At 26.8% G+C, this 16,509-nt stretch overlaps 4 protein-coding genes across 4 annotated transcripts; 2 read left to right on the top strand and 2 right to left on the bottom strand.

The window, feature by feature from the left end:
- Positions 1 to 989: 989 nt before the first annotated feature.
- Phum_PHUM522270 (uncharacterized protein) lies at positions 990 to 3,432 on the top strand (the record flags this gene model as incomplete). The annotated part of the gene is made up of 7 exons (XM_002431294.1): positions 990 to 1,081; positions 1,211 to 1,343; positions 1,424 to 1,595; positions 1,679 to 1,796; positions 1,864 to 2,909; positions 3,075 to 3,209; positions 3,329 to 3,432. 7 exons carry the CDS (start codon positions 990 to 992, stop codon positions 3,430 to 3,432), a joined length of 1,800 nt encoding a protein of 599 aa, XP_002431339.1.
- A 1,928-nt stretch (positions 3,433 to 5,360) lies between these two features.
- Phum_PHUM522260 (pyruvate kinase, putative) lies at positions 5,361 to 7,389 on the bottom strand (the record flags this gene model as incomplete). Its single annotated transcript, XM_002431293.1, has 6 exons — positions 5,361 to 5,560; positions 5,649 to 6,299; positions 6,386 to 6,595; positions 6,680 to 6,866; positions 6,953 to 7,176; positions 7,260 to 7,389. The coding sequence occupies 6 exons, from the start codon at positions 7,387 to 7,389 to the stop codon at positions 5,361 to 5,363; spliced, it is 1,602 nt and encodes a 533-aa protein (XP_002431338.1).
- A 3,203-nt stretch (positions 7,390 to 10,592) lies between these two features.
- On the top strand, positions 10,593 to 12,457 carry Phum_PHUM522250 (phosphoserine aminotransferase, putative; the record flags this gene model as incomplete). Its single annotated transcript, XM_002431292.1, has 7 exons — positions 10,593 to 10,649; positions 10,852 to 11,098; positions 11,295 to 11,456; positions 11,563 to 11,660; positions 11,763 to 11,932; positions 12,018 to 12,278; positions 12,355 to 12,457. The coding sequence occupies 7 exons, from the start codon at positions 10,593 to 10,595 to the stop codon at positions 12,455 to 12,457; spliced, it is 1,098 nt and encodes a 365-aa protein (XP_002431337.1).
- Positions 12,458 to 12,669: 212 nt separating this feature from the next.
- Phum_PHUM522240 (uncharacterized protein) lies at positions 12,670 to 13,416 on the bottom strand (the record flags this gene model as incomplete). Its single annotated transcript, XM_002431291.1, has 2 exons — positions 12,670 to 13,094; positions 13,293 to 13,416. 2 exons carry the CDS (start codon positions 13,414 to 13,416, stop codon positions 12,670 to 12,672), a joined length of 549 nt encoding a protein of 182 aa, XP_002431336.1.
- Between the last annotated feature and the right edge of the window lie 3,093 nt (positions 13,417 to 16,509).

Here is a 16,509-nt window from a genome sequence, read left to right as displayed (position 1 = left end):
GTAATAATAGTAGTAATAATAATAATAATAATAATAATAATAATAATAATAATAGTTAAAAATGCGTAGGACAGGAAATTTAGAAATAAGATGAAATATACAATTAGTAATAAGCGCAATTCAGATCCCAGACATTAGAAATAAATGCATCACTATAGAGCATTATTATGTAAAAACTAATAAATGTTGCTCAAAATTTTTTTTTTTTTTCCTTTTTCCTTTTACAATAATAACAAAATCAATTAATAACATTTTTATATTTCAACAGGTTAAAAGTCAAAAATATAACGATAACGGGGAGATAAGGGGAGAAGGGGAGAAAGGGAGGACTGGGAATTTTTTTTCCATTAAAAGAAATCCGATAAGTTAATCGTAATGATAAGAATGATAAGAAAAGGTGAATTAAATGGACAAATGTTTTATTATTAACCGTTAAAAAAAATTTTACACGCACGCACACACACACACACACAACAAACGATTGTCGAAACTGCTTAACAATGTTACACTCATTTTATACGTAACGAATAATGTTCTAGAACAAAATCAAACAGGCCGATATACAGGCCGCTGTTGGTTGGCGTAATAAAAAAAAAAAATTAAATAAACTGACCCTAAAAAAAAAAAAAAAACTTTTTTGTTTTCTGTTGGATTTCGAGTAATACAGAGAACTCTAAATTGACTCCTTTTGTGTTTGTGTTTGTTGTCGGTTGTCGTTTGTCGTTTATTTTTATTTAATTAATCGTTACCGTAAAAATAGAAAAAAATTTAGAAATTAAACTTTTTGTTTTGTTTGTTTTTTTCCTCAACGTTCGAAACGACTCGCGATGTGAAAATATTATTATTATTATTATTTTTATTAATTAATTATAATATTGAAATGAAAAAGAAAAAAAATGTCATGTAATAATAATAATAATAATACTAATGAAATTTCGTTAAAAAAATTAAAAATTTTTTTTATTAATAATTTTTTTACACGTTTTGTGATGTTTTTATCATTATCATCATTATCATCGACTGGAGTTAAAAGTGTTGAATTGAATCCGAATGGAGAAAATGTTTGTTTGAGAACGGAAACGTGAGAGAAAACCTCATTATTATTATTATTATTAATTAATCGTGCATAAAAGTCTCGTAAATTATTATTAAAAAAAAAATTTATGCGTTCGTTTAATCATTATTATTATTATTATTATTATTTTTCCAGTTATAAACAGCCGGTTTCTTTTTACAAGGACGTTTACGTACCGGAAGTTGAATATAAATGGTGTTGGGATGCAAGTTTACATTTTAGATGCCCCGTATCGAAAATGGTTAAGAAAAAAATTGAAGAAAAAAAAGTTAATGGGATTTTAAATTTGTTTAATCCCGTTTGTTTGTTTGTTCGGTTGTTTATAACTTTTTTTTTGTTTTATCGTAGATCATACAGAGGACGAGATTGGTTCTGGAATGTTGTGCCGGATATAAAATAGATCCAAACGATCGTACGAAATGTAAACCATATTGTAAAAAATTATGCATGTATGGAAAATGCATCGAACCGGATGTTTGTTCTTGTAATTATGGATATTATGGAATAACATGCGATAAAGGTTTGTTTGTTTGTTTGTTTGTTAAGGTATACGCGTCACGATGAGGAGTAAAAAACTTTTCTTTTTTTTTTCCGGTTAAAAAGAATGCGAAAGTGGTTGGTGGGGTCAAAATTGTAAAGAAAAATGCGATTGTGAAAATGGCGCCAAATGTGAAGCATTTTATGGTAAATGTTTTTGTCAAAATGGCTGGCAAGGAAACAGGTGAGAATAAATTAAAATTATTATTATTTTAAAAAAATATTTTTTATAAAAAACGAATTTTTTTTAGATGTCAATTTCCATGTTCGGATGGTTTTTTCGGTTTTCATTGCATTGAAAAATGTAATTGTCCAAATGGATTATGTCATCACGTGACTGGAACTTGTTTGTCAACGACGACGACAACGACGGAAACAGAAACGAATGACGTCACAATTAATACAGCAGAAGACGAAAGGAATTTTTTAAAAAAAACGATCTCAAAACTCGATGCAAACGTTTATAATTACGAAAAGACAAATAATTTTTTATTAATACCAGATGAAACGAAAACGGAAACGGAAATAACAACAACAACAACCGGAAAAATGGAAAAAATTAATAGTTTAATTAATTTTACTGTTTATGATTATCCAGTCGATTATTCGTCATCGACAAGTTATCAGTTTAAAAATGACGAATCCGAAACAGAATTTCGGTTAAATGTCAAGGATGACGTCACAATTACAAACGCATCGGAAACGAATTCGGATGAGAAATTATCATCGACTTCCGTTTCAACTGATAATACGATCTTATTAGAAGGAAGTACGGAAAGTTTTTCTTCTTATTCGAATAAAGAAAATGAAACGACAACCGAAGAAGAATTTGTAGAATCCACGACCGAATACGACGAACAATCAACTGAAGAAACGATAGAAACAACAAACGTACAACCAGAAGAATCAACCACGGAAATATATTTTGAAAATTCAACGACGAGTCAAACAACAAACGCGACGACGATTGTCGACGATGATGTTGTAACCACGATGAAACCTTTCGTACAAACGAGTGGGAAAGATCTTGTCGAAAGCAAAACGAATGATGAAAAACAAACAACAACAGAGAGTACAGAACAAACGACAACGTCGAATATGTTTTCGACAAACTTTGTACAAACGGATGAAACAGATGTTATCGGAAACAAAACGATCGATGAGAAACAAACAACAGAAAGTATAGAACAAACGACAACGTCGAATATGTTTAACGGATTTACACGTGAATCATTTTCAAAAAATTTAACGACAAACAATTTACAACCGAAACAAAACAACAATCAAACAACAACCGGTAATAAAACAAACGATATATCAAATAATAAAAATATAACGACGAAACAAAATGGCGGAGCAAAAGAAGAAGCAGAAGAAGAAGAAGAAGAAGAAGGAGGAAACACGATGATAAAAAATTTTGGCGCCATTTTTAGATTCATACCTAGTTTATCAGTTTTATCAGGTATATCGATATTAATAATAATTATCGGTGTCAGGTGGTTGATGCTCGATCACAAAAGAAAACTAAAAAAAATGTCGGTAAAGAAAAACGAAGAAATTTTCAATTTGCAAAAATATCGGGAAAGTTTATTTGTCGGTACGTATATTATCATTATTATTCATTTTTTTTTTGTTCTCCTTGACCGTGAATTTGATAAGAATGAGCAAACGTTTGTTTATCTCGTATTGTCGCATCCGTTTGTTTGTTTGTTTCAGTTAATAACCAATGTAAAAATTCAATGTATTTATACGAAATGAAATTACAAGAGGATGTTCCTGTTTTGCAAACGTTTAAACCATTTCCGGAAAAAATTTTTTGAAGAATTTTAAAGGTATATCATCCGTTCTACAAACGACAAACAACAATCGTCATCATCATTATTACGACAACGATTCTCTCATTCAATTATCGTTTTTAATTTTTCTTAATTTTTGCACAAGGAATAAAAGATCTTTAACGCCTACGACAATCCTTGATTGTTTTGGTGATAATAATAATAATAATAATAACAACGAGCAACAACAAGGACAAACGCAATTAAGTCGGATTATTTCGTAACGTTTTACAATTATTGTAAAAGAAAAAAGTGAGGACGTTGACGGACCGTAAAAGACAAAAAAAAAAAAAAAAATTAAACGATAATGATAATAATAATAATTTATTTAATTAAAAAAAAATTTGTATACAAAATTTATTTTTTAATAATAATAAAACAAACAAACAAACAAACGACGACAACATACGTACCTCTTCCTCCTCTATTTCCTGTTGTTGTTCTTCCTCCCCTTTCATTCCTGTAAAAATTCGCTTCCGACGAAACGGATTTATTTATAACTTTTAATTATTATTATTATCATTATCATTATCATTATTACGAGTACCTGTAAAATTATGACAAATGAATGTTGTTTTCAAAATAATTTTTCACGTTTGAAATCACCACCGGGATGCTGTTATTTCATTTTTTCTTATAACAAAACAAAGTCCACCATTACACCTCAACAACCCGCCATTTTCCGCAACCCATTCCATTATTATCATTATCACTACCACTACCACCACAATCATCATCATCATCACTATTATTATTCGGGGAAAAAGGAAACTTTTAAGGAAAAAAAAAAAAAATTTGATTTTTTAAACGTTTTATTATATTTCGGACACACAATGTAATATATCAAACAAACAAAAAAACAAACAAATCCCACACTTTTTTAATCATCGAAAAAATAATAATAATAATAAAAAAGCAAGCAAACAAACAAACAAATAAACAAATAAACAATCTTAAAATCAAATCTTCTCTCGCTCTTTTATCAATCATTATTTAAACCTACCAAAAAAAAAACTCATCATCCCCCCGTAAAATCCAAAAATTTTCCCTCCCCCGCCCCCTCAACCCTCTCCCCCCACTCTACGTTTACATATCTCGAATCATTTACAGGATTTCAATCGAAAAAAAAAAAAAAAATTTAATCACAATATATATAGGAACACGTTTTAAAGTTTATTTATAAATAAAAAAAAACTTTTTTCGCAACAGCGAAACTAAAACTACAGGAAAACAAAAAAAAGAAAATCTTTGGAAAAAATTACAATAGTAACTAAACAAAAAATACTTTTCGGTTTGTTTTTTTTTTTTTTTTTTTTTTTCTATAAATTGGTAAAATCATTTTCAATGCCGAACACCAACAACAACAAACGACAACAACCATCATTTATAAAAAAAAAAAAAAACATGCTTAATTAACATTAATAATAATAATACTTTCGTTAAATTCAAAAAAAATAATAAAATACGTTATAAATAATAATAATACATTAATAAATAATATAAATAAATAAATAAAGATGGTGCAACCTAATTATTAAATTAATAATAATATTCAAAAATAATGTTAACTAATACTGTTATTATTATTGATTATTTTTTATTAATGATCGATCGATCAATAAAATCGATCGATAATAAAAAAAAAAATATCATTCGTTACCGTGAGATTCGTTTAATTATAAACCCAAAGAGGATCCCCCATGCTTGGAAAATGAGGAGGGATATGAAGGATGTCGGGGATGTACAAAGAAACAAAAAAAAAAAGAAACACCGGGACGATCGACGTGACATTTTCGGAAGGAAAGGGAAGGGGGAGGGGAAAGGCGTGACCCTTTATCCGTTACTGCAAGACAACAACACGTGCTACATATGATATTATTTTAAACTTTTTTTTTTCCCCCTCCATTTTTCCGTTACAACAACCCCAGAAAACCTTTTCCTTGTTCTGATACGTACACGACACGCATGTTGTTTGTAAATCCGGATCCCTGTCTCCATCCGGTTATTACTATGACCGGATCTCCGGGAAGTATGAATCCCTGTCTTTGTCCGAATTGTAATCCGGATTGAACTCTTGCGTCAACGTCTCTCAACCAATCCGGAAGTGGATCAACTAAATATAAATAAAAAATCATCATCAATTTATTATTATTATTATTATTACTTCTCTTGTCCCTGTCCTTTGACAAAAAGATACCAACCCGTGTAGTGTATGGGTAAAACTCCGCGGTGCAAATGACACTGCCTTGCTATTTGAGCATTTCTCGTGACGGCTATTATCGGACAAGGTGGCCGATATTTAGCGATTAAATGAGCGGATTTGCCAGAGGTTGTTATCACGACAATGGCGGCCGCATTACAATTAATTGCGGCTTCGACGGTTGCTATGGCGACCGCGTGACCGGCATCGACCGGAACTTTAATAGCGGTACTTAAATCTATGAAAAGTTGTTTGTGCGAAACGGCAGCCTCGGCTTCTTTGCAAATATTTGCCATTGTTAAAACGCACTGAAGCGGATAATCTCCTTTGGCAGTTTCACCTGAAAGCATGACACAGTCGGCTCCGTCTAAAATAGCATTTGCCACGTCTGACGTTTCCGCACGTGTCGGACGGGGTTTTTTAACCATGGATTCCAACATTTGTGTCGCACATATAACGGGTTTCCCAAGCTTGTTGCAACGTGCTATCATTGATTTTTGCGCGAGGAAAACTTTTTCCGGTGGTATCTCTATACCCAAATCTCCTCTCGCGACCATGATGCCATCACTTGCGTCAATGATTTCATCTAATTTAACCCAACCCTGATGATTTTCTATTTTCGAAATGACTAATATCGATTTTCCAGCTTCGCCTACGGTTAGAAAAAAATTTTTTTTTTCTTTTTAATCATACAAAAAGACCGGAAATGAATTTCAAATTCCCTTCGAATCATCATACCCAAAACGTTTCTAATTTCGGTAAGTGCTGTTGCATCACGTATAAAAGAAGCAAATATCATATCGACTCCTTGTTCTACGCCAAATTTTAAATCGGCCTTGTCCTTTTCAGACACAGCTGGTAAATCGACAGGAATTCCAGGAAGGTTTACACCTTTCCTGCTTCCCAACATTCCACCATTTTCAACCAAGCAAACCAGTGATTTATCCTCTTAAATAAAAACAAAAAAAAATCCATTACTACAAAAGTAACAATAAGTATGAAAATAATAATAATAATAATAATAAAATTTACCTTTTTTCTGAACAATCAATGAAATAAGGCCATCATCAACGAAAACTTTGTCACCTAAGTTAACAACCTGAGTTATATTATTATAATCGACATAAATCATTTTTTCATTTCCTATATCCTGATATTGCTTATCTGTTGTTAATATTATTTCATCTCCAGTTTTTAATGCAATTTCAGCTGAACCTCCCTAAAATTATATTGACATACAAATCAAAAAAATTTTAATTAAATAATAAATATTAATTTATTTTTCTCTTCGAATAAAATACATACTCCTTCTAAAAGTCCAGTTCTGATTTCTGGTCCCTTTGTGTCTAATGCGATGGCCAAAGGATGATTCAATCCTAATTTTTTACTATAACTTTCGACAGCTTTTCTTATATTTTTAATTGTTTCCGCATGATATTCATGACTACCATGACTAAAATTAAGTCTAGCAATATTCATGCCTGTTTCCATCATTTTTTCTAATATTTCTGGATCTCTTGAAGCAGGACCTGGAGAAGAAAAAAAAAAAAAAAAAAAAAATTTAACATTTTGTAGGAAAAACACAAATGAATAATATAGTATAATAATTTACCGATTGTGCAAATAATTCCAGACAATCTTACAAAGCTTGTTTCGGCATTGATATCCAATGCACACATTTGTTCCAAATGAGATGTTGCAGATTTGTTTTGAGTTTTGACATTTTGATGCCTCCTACTCATGGTTTCTAATGATCTCTAAAAAATAACAATAAATAAAAAATAAATTTAATAAAAATTACTCATGCTGCACACACTCGCAATTTGACTTATAACAAATTCAATGAAAATTTACATTAATTAATGTTATAATAATAATAATAATAATGCTAATGATTATGTAAAACAACCATTCCCTTACATATTACATACCTTTTTAGTATTTAATTTTAGGTAAATCAAAATTTTTCAATGCAAAAAAAAAAAAAAAAAAGAAAAAAAAAAAAAAAACATATTTAGCCAAGTTAAAAAAAACAAAATCGAAAAAAAAAAATAAAAATAAATTGGCAAACACATTAGAAACTAAAACTTTAAAAAAACTATTTTAATAATATATATATATATATATATATATATATATATATATATATATATATATATATATATATATATAAATATATAAACAAAAGCAAAAAAAACTATAAAATAAATTTTATTTTGTCAAAAATTATTAAAGTGAAACACTAAATACAAAGCTGTAAAATAAAGCGTTTAAACAACTGGAAAAAAAAAAAAACTTTCGCTAAATTATGCCATTAAGAAAAGTGTAATATATAAAAAAAAAAAGCATTTCTGTGCTTGGTTACAAAATTTACACACAATTTAAGTGAGTATATAAAAATCTAAATGGCATATAATACCTCAACATCATATTGTGTTGGCCAAACCATAATGATTCTCTTTAAATTTTTTCCAATATCAAATAAATATCTTCCTCTGGCATGATAAATGATATAAAAAGTATAAATAAATTATAAAAAGAAAAGAAAAAATTTGTTAATAATTATTTGTGAGATATTCGCTTCACATACTTTTCGATTTTAATAAAATTTTATTCTTACCTTTTTAATGCAACCATTAAATTACAGATAATAATAATAATTTTTTTTTTTTTTTTCAATTTAATGTTGTTGAATAAAGTGTGTGAAGCATTTTTTAAATTTATATAACATTCACAATTATATAAACAACCCTTTTACCCAAAAATTATCAAAAATTGGAGAAAAACTAAAATGAACAAAGATTTAATTCACACATTGATTAAAAAAAAATTTTTTAGCCCCCTTTTTTTTTAATTTAATTTAATTTTAAGATGAGAGAAGTACCTGTAGCTTTTTTTTAATTTATAATATTAAATAAAACTAATTTAAAAAATAATACCTTGATTAATTCAGATTTTAATAAATTTTTCTTTATTTTTTATTGGTAAAATTTTTGGTTAAGAATTTTCATGTATATGAATATTAAAAAAAAAAAAAAAATATTTCAAATAATAATTAAGTGAATAAAATTTTTTTTTTTTTATTTCTATTTAAAATTTAATAATTTAAATGATTAAATAATATTAAGAAGAAAATCTTAATAATAATAAAATTAAAATAATAAATTAACTTACAAAATTAAAAAAAAGATTCCTCAACTTTGACAATAGGGCAAATAAGTCACAAAGGACTTCGTTACGAAATTAAAAATAGTTAAATTATGTCAGCGCGTTACCTTAAAACTATTTTATTTTCGTTATTTTTATTTATTTAAACTTATTAATTTTTAATACCTATTAACCAAAAAAAATTAATAAAAATTTAATATTGTACGAGATATTTTTAATTTGAAATATTTTTTATTAATAAATAAATAATAATAATCAAAAAAAAAAAAATTAAAGGAATATAATAATGTAACGCGCCATTTTCTTTTTTTTTTTTGAATGCGTTGCCTAATCGACATAGACCTGACAAAATGTTTTTCCTTTTAATAAATAATTTTTTTTTATTAAAAAGATTTTATTTAAATAATGATAATAATGATAAATAAAAAATTTAAAAAATTTGATAATTATTATTATTATTTAAAAATAAAAAGAATTTTTCAAAAGGTTAAAAAAGGTTAATTTGAAAAAAAAATTTTGATAAAAGAAGAATAAATATAATAATAATAATATTATTAATAAAACCACGTGACTTTCCGACACATATAATTTATTATCCAGGAATTTTAAAAATTATTTCCAGAAAATAAACAACAACAACATGGCGATTTTAAAGTTTATCCAGTTAATAAATAAAAACAAATAAATATTAATAAAAACAAAAACAAAAACTCGTAATTAATAAATAAATAAATATTACGTTGTAGAAAATGATAAAAAAAAGAAGTTATCTGATGACACGGATCGACCTTTGACCTTATAGTAAAAAAAAAAAAAAAACTAATCAGTTAATTAAAACATTTAAATAATAATAATAATAACTAACGAAGGTTTAGTTTTAAAAAAAAAAAAAATTTCCCCTTTAAATATTTATTAATATTTTTTTTTTTTTTTTTTTTTATTAAAGGCAACATCGTAACGCGCACGCGCACACGAACGCAAAAAAAAAAAAAAACGTTATCACTTATCACACTATACGATGATTATAATTAAAAATGACACAATTAATTAATCGATTTGATGATGATGATAGAAATAATTGTGTCGAGGAATTAAAATGTCGATCGAATATGTGACAATTTTAATATAAAAAAAAAAAACTTCTAGAAAATTTATACCTTTTTAACCTTGAAATTAATTTTAAATTCCGACATGTTTGAATTCTTTTTTTAATAAATAAAAAATCCAAAGTCAATAATGTTAAATGTGGAGGGACAAAAAAAAGACAAACCGATAAAAACTAGTTTTTACCAATTAATTAACTATTTTAAAACTAATAATAATGATAATGATATTTATTTAGTATACAAAAATTTTACAAAGAGTTTTATCATTATCATTATTATTATTATTACGTAAAAAAGAGAGGAATTTATGCTTTTTTATCACATTGAGAGATTTTTTTTTTTTTTTGTTAAATGTCTATGTAGTATGCTTTCAATGCGAACTTGCTTTGGTTTTAATCAAAAAAAATTATTAAATAGTAAAAACGTATTAAACTCTCTCTCTCTCTCTCTCTATCTATCTTTCTCTCTCTCTCTCTCAAATGTTGTCGAGTGTGTGTGTGTGTGTGTGTGTGTGTCGAGAGCAGTAAACAAGTTATAAGTTGTGAGTAACAAGTTTCTTGTAATTTTAAACTAAGGTCAATTGATTGATAATATTAATTTTTAAAAAAATTTTTCTTTTTTTTTTTTATAAATAATATCTTTAAGAAAAAGAATAGAAAAAAAAAAAAAATATGGCTAACGGAAAAGTTATGAATTTTGGTGCTGGACCAGCAAAATTACCAGAAGAGGTAAATGATTAGTATTATTATTATTACATTTTTTTTTTTAATAAAGGTTTGGTTAAGCCTTATGTTATTATTATTAAAATTAAGAAGAATTTGTTTAAGAAATAATAAAGTAAATTGAGAAGGTTTGATAAAAAAAAAAAAAGGAGAAGGAGGGGGGGAGGGAGGAAAATTTGTTGTGATTTTTTTTTGGTGTATGTTTCAGGTACTGGCTGAAGTTCAAAAAGAATTAGTTAATTATGGGAATACATATATATCTGTTATGGAAATGAGTCACAGATCATCTGATTTTAATAAAATAATTGAAAAAGCTCAAAGAAGTGTTAAGGAAATACTTAACATACCTGATAATTATAAAGTATTGTTTCTTCAGGGTGGTGGTACTGGTCTTTTTGCTGCTGTTGCATTAAATCTTATTTCTAAAACTGGAACTGCTGATTATTTAGTTACTGGTAAAATATTTTCTGTTTAGTTAAATAATTTTGTGCCTTGTTTTAAATAGAATTACGAAACGTCGATCCAGTTAAAAAAAATAATTTTGATTGAAATCGAGTTTTGTCGAAAAAATGCCCTGAAGGAGAGAAATTTTTTTTTTTTTTTTCTGAACGTACCTAAAACGATTTAATTTTAATTGGAATTTTTTTTAAGGTTCTTGGTCAGCAAAAGCAGCTAAAGAAGCAGCTAAATATGGTAATGTTAATTTAGTTTTACCAAAAACTGACAAATACGAACAAATCCCTGATCCCTCGACATGGAAACTCAATCCGAACGCTTCTTATTTGTATTTTTGCGACAATGAAACGGTTCACGGTAAGATAATTATTTTCGCCATTTTTTTTTAACTATTATAAAATTTAATTAAAGAAAATTAGTTAAATTAAATTAAATTATGTTTAAATTATTAAACGACGATAAGGAGTCGAATATCAATTTACGCCGAAACCGTTGGATGGTGTTCCACTTGTTGTTGATATGTCATCAAATATGCTCTCTAGGCCAATCGATGTAACCAAGGTGAATTATGCAAAAAAAATTTTTTTTAATTTTATTTGTTTTTTTTTTTAGCCATCAGTCAAAACAAATTAAATTTTTTCTTTTTTTTTTTTTACCAATTAGTTTGGCGTCATATTTGCTGGAGCGCAGAAAAATATCGGTCCTGCTGGTGTTACTTTGGTTATAGTCAGAGATGACCTTTTGGGAAAACCTTTACCCATTTGTCCAACGGTCATGGACTTTACAATTATGGCAAAAGATAATTCTCTGCATAATACTCCTCCAACTTTTGGGTGATTGTTTTGAAAAATTATTAACAATGACCAAAAATTTATCTGAAAATAGAAAGAAAAGTTTTATCCTTTTTTTTTTTTTTAGAATTTATGTGGTTGGAAGAGTATTTGAATGGATAATTGCAAATGGTGGTGTTGTCGGAATGGCTGACAGAGCGAATGCAAAAAGTCAAACCATTTACAGTATAATAAATAATTCGAATGGATTTTATACTTGCCCTGTTAATAAAGACTGTAGAAGTCGAATGAATGTGCCATTTAGGATCAGAGGTGGAGATGATAAACTTGAACAAGAATTTTTAGCAGGAGCTCAAAAGCTAGGAATGATTCAACTTAAAGGTCACAGGTAAGTAATTGATAAAATTAAACCGATAAAAGTGTTTCAATTACAAAATTAATAATTTGATAATATTTCATAACAGGTCTGTTGGAGGAATAAGAGCATCGCTTTACAATGCAGTGACATTAGAAGAAACAAAAGCGTTAGCAAGATATATGTTAGAATTTTACGAAAAACATAAATGATTGTTTTGTTTCTTTTTGTAAAAAAAAAAAATTTTTAAAACATTAACTCATTAGTATGTTAATATTTATTATTATTATTTTTTTTAAACAATATAAAATCATATTATTAAAAACCTGTTTTTTATTATTTATACACTGACATAAAATTATCATAATAAAACGATATTATTATTAACAATTATGTAATTTAATTAGAAAAATAATTTTTTTTATTATCTAATATTATGTTTCTCGAATAATTTGCTTAATTCAGATTCAATTTGTTGATTTGTACCTTTTAAACCATTGACAACTTCATAAGCCCATTTGAAATATTCTGAAACTCTTTCGGATGTCCATCCGACAGGAGTTTCCCTATCCAAATCTCTTAAATTATATAATTTATCTGCAAGTTTAACTAGTTTAGCTTCCCTTGATGATGATTTTGAATTTATTATTTGTAATTTTTTCCTTTCTTCCTTTGGTAGATTTTTATCATCTGTACATTCTTTTACTATATTGGCAACTTTAATACCAAAAATTGAAGCAATTTCTTCAAGGGTCGTATCAGTGTCTTCTACTGTATCATGAAGAAGAGCTGCTTGTAAAATATCTAAATCGGTTATGTTTCCTTCGTTTGTTAAAATGTAAGCAACACCTGAACGCATAAAATAAAATTATTGAATATCACAGTGAATAAAACCAAAAATTAAAGTAAAAATAATGATAATATTTACATAATTAAATGATTAGATATAAGCAACGTAGTTTAGTTGTGTGTCCTAAATAACCTCTCGACATGTTTTATTTAAAAAAAAAAAAAGAAAAAAAAAGGCAAAAAGCAAAAAAACGTTACCGATGGGATGATTAATGTAAGGTGTTTGCTCTACATTTTTCCTTTTTTGAAAACTGTGTTTAACGGCGGCAAAATTAACACATTTAACAAATGCACTAATAGAATTCGAATCAAAAGCGGCCATCTTTATTTTCGTTAAGATTGGCAACGACATTTTTTTTTTATGTTAAAATTGGCGCCAAATCAAATTTTAAGCGGTTTTTTTTTTATTTTAAATTTTTCATTCGAAATGTAATAAATATCTTTTGTTTTTTTTAAATTATTTAAATCTTTTAACGATTTATTAAAATAAATAATTTTAAAATTTTTCATTTGCTTATTCTTAAATCAGTTATCAAAAAATTTTTATATTTTCCAAAATAAAGTCAAAACAAAAAAACTTTTAGATAAATAAAATGGATTTAAAAAATAAAAATAAAATAAAATGTCTTACATGTAAAATAATTTAAAAGAAAAGCACAAAAAAACAAAAAAAGTTTATAAAACAAAAGAAAAGAACCATCGTATCGAGTTTTCCAGAATAAATATCTAAAATGATTGCATTTTTTCCCGTAAAAAAATTATTGGCGCTGCTGTCGATTTTCCTTAAAATCCATTGAAAGCTTTCAACCCTGCATTTATAAAGCGAGGTTTATTATTACACAAAAAAAGAAAATTTTTTTAGAAATAAATTTAAGTTTAAAAAATTAAAAAAGTTACAAAAATGGCTTTTTTTATAACATTTGTTGTGTCGTGATAAAAAACGAATTTGTTTTAATTAAAAAAAAAAACAGTGTTTAATGATAGAGAAATGTGAACGTTTTGTACAAAATTCTTTTTTTTTTTTGTTGTTTGTTAATGAAAGAAAAGTGGATTTGGGGATTCGTTTAATTTTCTTTTTTTTTTTTCTGATTCATCCTCGTAACGGTTAAAATGATTAACTCATAACGCGAATAAAAAAATAATTGAACGAAAAGGATAAACTCATTTTTACATAATTTATTACATTATGAATAAAAATTTATAATAATAAAACAAATCTAAAGTAATAAATACTAATAATAATAATAAAAATGAAATGAATTTATTAATATTAGCAGGTATTTGATTTTATATGGCTGCCTTTAGCCCATATGGAATCTCATAAGAGAAAAAAATCAAATTCAAAATTCGAAATGAATAATTATTTTTTATTTTACGCGAATGAAAAAAAATTACCGGGGAAAATTTTAAACAAAGAAATATTCGATAATAATAATATTTTTGTTAAAAAATCATTAAACGATGAAAAAACAATCGAAAATTTAATAAATAATAATAATAATGATATGAGAGCTTCCAACGACGACGACGACGCGAATATAAACAATTCGAGTGCCAATAATAATAAAAAATGGAAGAATAAATTTAATAAAAATTTAAATGTAAATAATTTAAATAGTGCTCAAATAACAAACAATAATAATAATAATAATAATAATAATGATAAGAGTGTATTAAAAAACAGTATTAATAAAAAAGTGCCTCATCAAATAATATCTAAAAAATTTTTTTTATTTAATTCGACGAAAATTCACCACATATTGAAAAAAAGGAAAACGTCGGATGTTAATAATAAAAAAATTCAAATAGATAATAATAATAATGATAATAATAATTCGACGAAATATGAAGAAAAAATACAAAATAACGAAAGAGATGACGTCAAAGAAAATGATGATGTTAATGATGACGTCGTCGAGGAGGAGGAGGACGAAGACGACGATGACGATTACGACAACAGCACGGGTACGTCGCCAAAAAATTTTTTTTTCTCCTCTTCCTCCCCTCCCCTTCCCCTCCGAATTTAACCTTTGAACTCTTACCCTTTATTTTCATTATTATTATTATTATTATTACATCGTTCGATTCACGTGAAACGAAAAAAAAAAAAATTTTTTTTATTTTTATTTTTCGTTTCACGTTATAATTTTGAAAATGGCGTGTCATTCATTATTATTATTATTACGTTACAAAAAAAAGAATAACGTTAACCTCTTGCACACGATGTATTTATTTCTACCCCTGACCTTTCACCCCACCCCTCCCCCTCCCAACTTATATCTCTCATTTCCCACGACACACACACACACACGATTACCCATATAAAATTACATTGCGATTGTAAAATTAATATTTATAAGTACGTAATGCGGTAACGAATATTTTTTCTTTTTTTTTTTTTATGTAAAATCAAAAAAATAATAATAATAATAAAAAGGAAAAGAGTAATCAATCAATCAACCAATCGGTTAAAAATTACAGTGGCGAATTATGACGTCACATTTTTCTCACGTAAAGATTTGGATCCATTAGGAGGATCCATAATAATCGGGAACGAAGTGAAAATCGTCGTCAATTTTTCCGTATTTTTAAACGAAAATAAAAATATTTACGTAAATTTGTTAAAGTAAAATTTATTTTTATGTAAGAGAGAGAGAGAGAAAGAGAAAGGATTTAAAAAAAGAAAGAAAGAAAGAAAGAAAGAAATGGATGCAAAAAAAAAAAAAAAGGAAAATTGTGAATGCGTAAAAAAGAGAAAATGGGAAAATCAATATTGTTAAACATCGTGGAAAAATAAAAGTTGGCGTTTTTTATAGATAATGTTAAAAGGTGAAAGAGATGATAATGCGGAAACTAATTTTTTTTTTTTTATCCTACCACTTTTCTACCGCCACGTTTTTTTTCCCCTCCCCCTCCCCCTTTTAAATATCACGCTTTTTTTTTTAAATTTATGACTACCGAATAATAAATTCTAAAATTAATTTTGATCGATCGAAAAACTTGAAACTTGTTTTTATTGGTAAAGTTTTTCAAAAAAAAACAAAAGAAAATAATGATAATAATAATTGCGTGCGAATAATTATTCCCCTCGCTTCCCCACCACAACGAATAACAACTCCATTCGATTTATTTCTCTCCCCCCCCCCCTTTGAAAATCCTTTCACGCATTTTTACTCATAACAAATCATGTTTTTATTAAATTTGACAAAAAAAAAATTTTTTTCATGTTTTTTTTTGGGAAAAACAAAATTTGATGACGTGTGATGACGTCACGAACGAATAAAAAAAAAGTTTTTTTTTTTTTTAATCCCTATTATTATTATTATTTTATTTTTTTAACAAAAACTTATCAACAATAAAAGAAATTCGTAAACAATTTTATTATTATTATTTTTGGTAAAAACTTTCGAGAATA

The sequence above is a fragment of the Pediculus humanus genome, genomic scaffold, assembly GCF_000006295.1.
Source record: "Pediculus humanus corporis 1103172108284 genomic scaffold, whole genome shotgun sequence".
NCBI lineage: Eukaryota > Metazoa > Arthropoda > Insecta > Psocodea > Pediculidae > Pediculus > Pediculus humanus.
The sequence above is the reverse complement of the archived record's forward strand: the minus strand, read 5'-3'. Positions and strand labels throughout refer to the sequence as shown.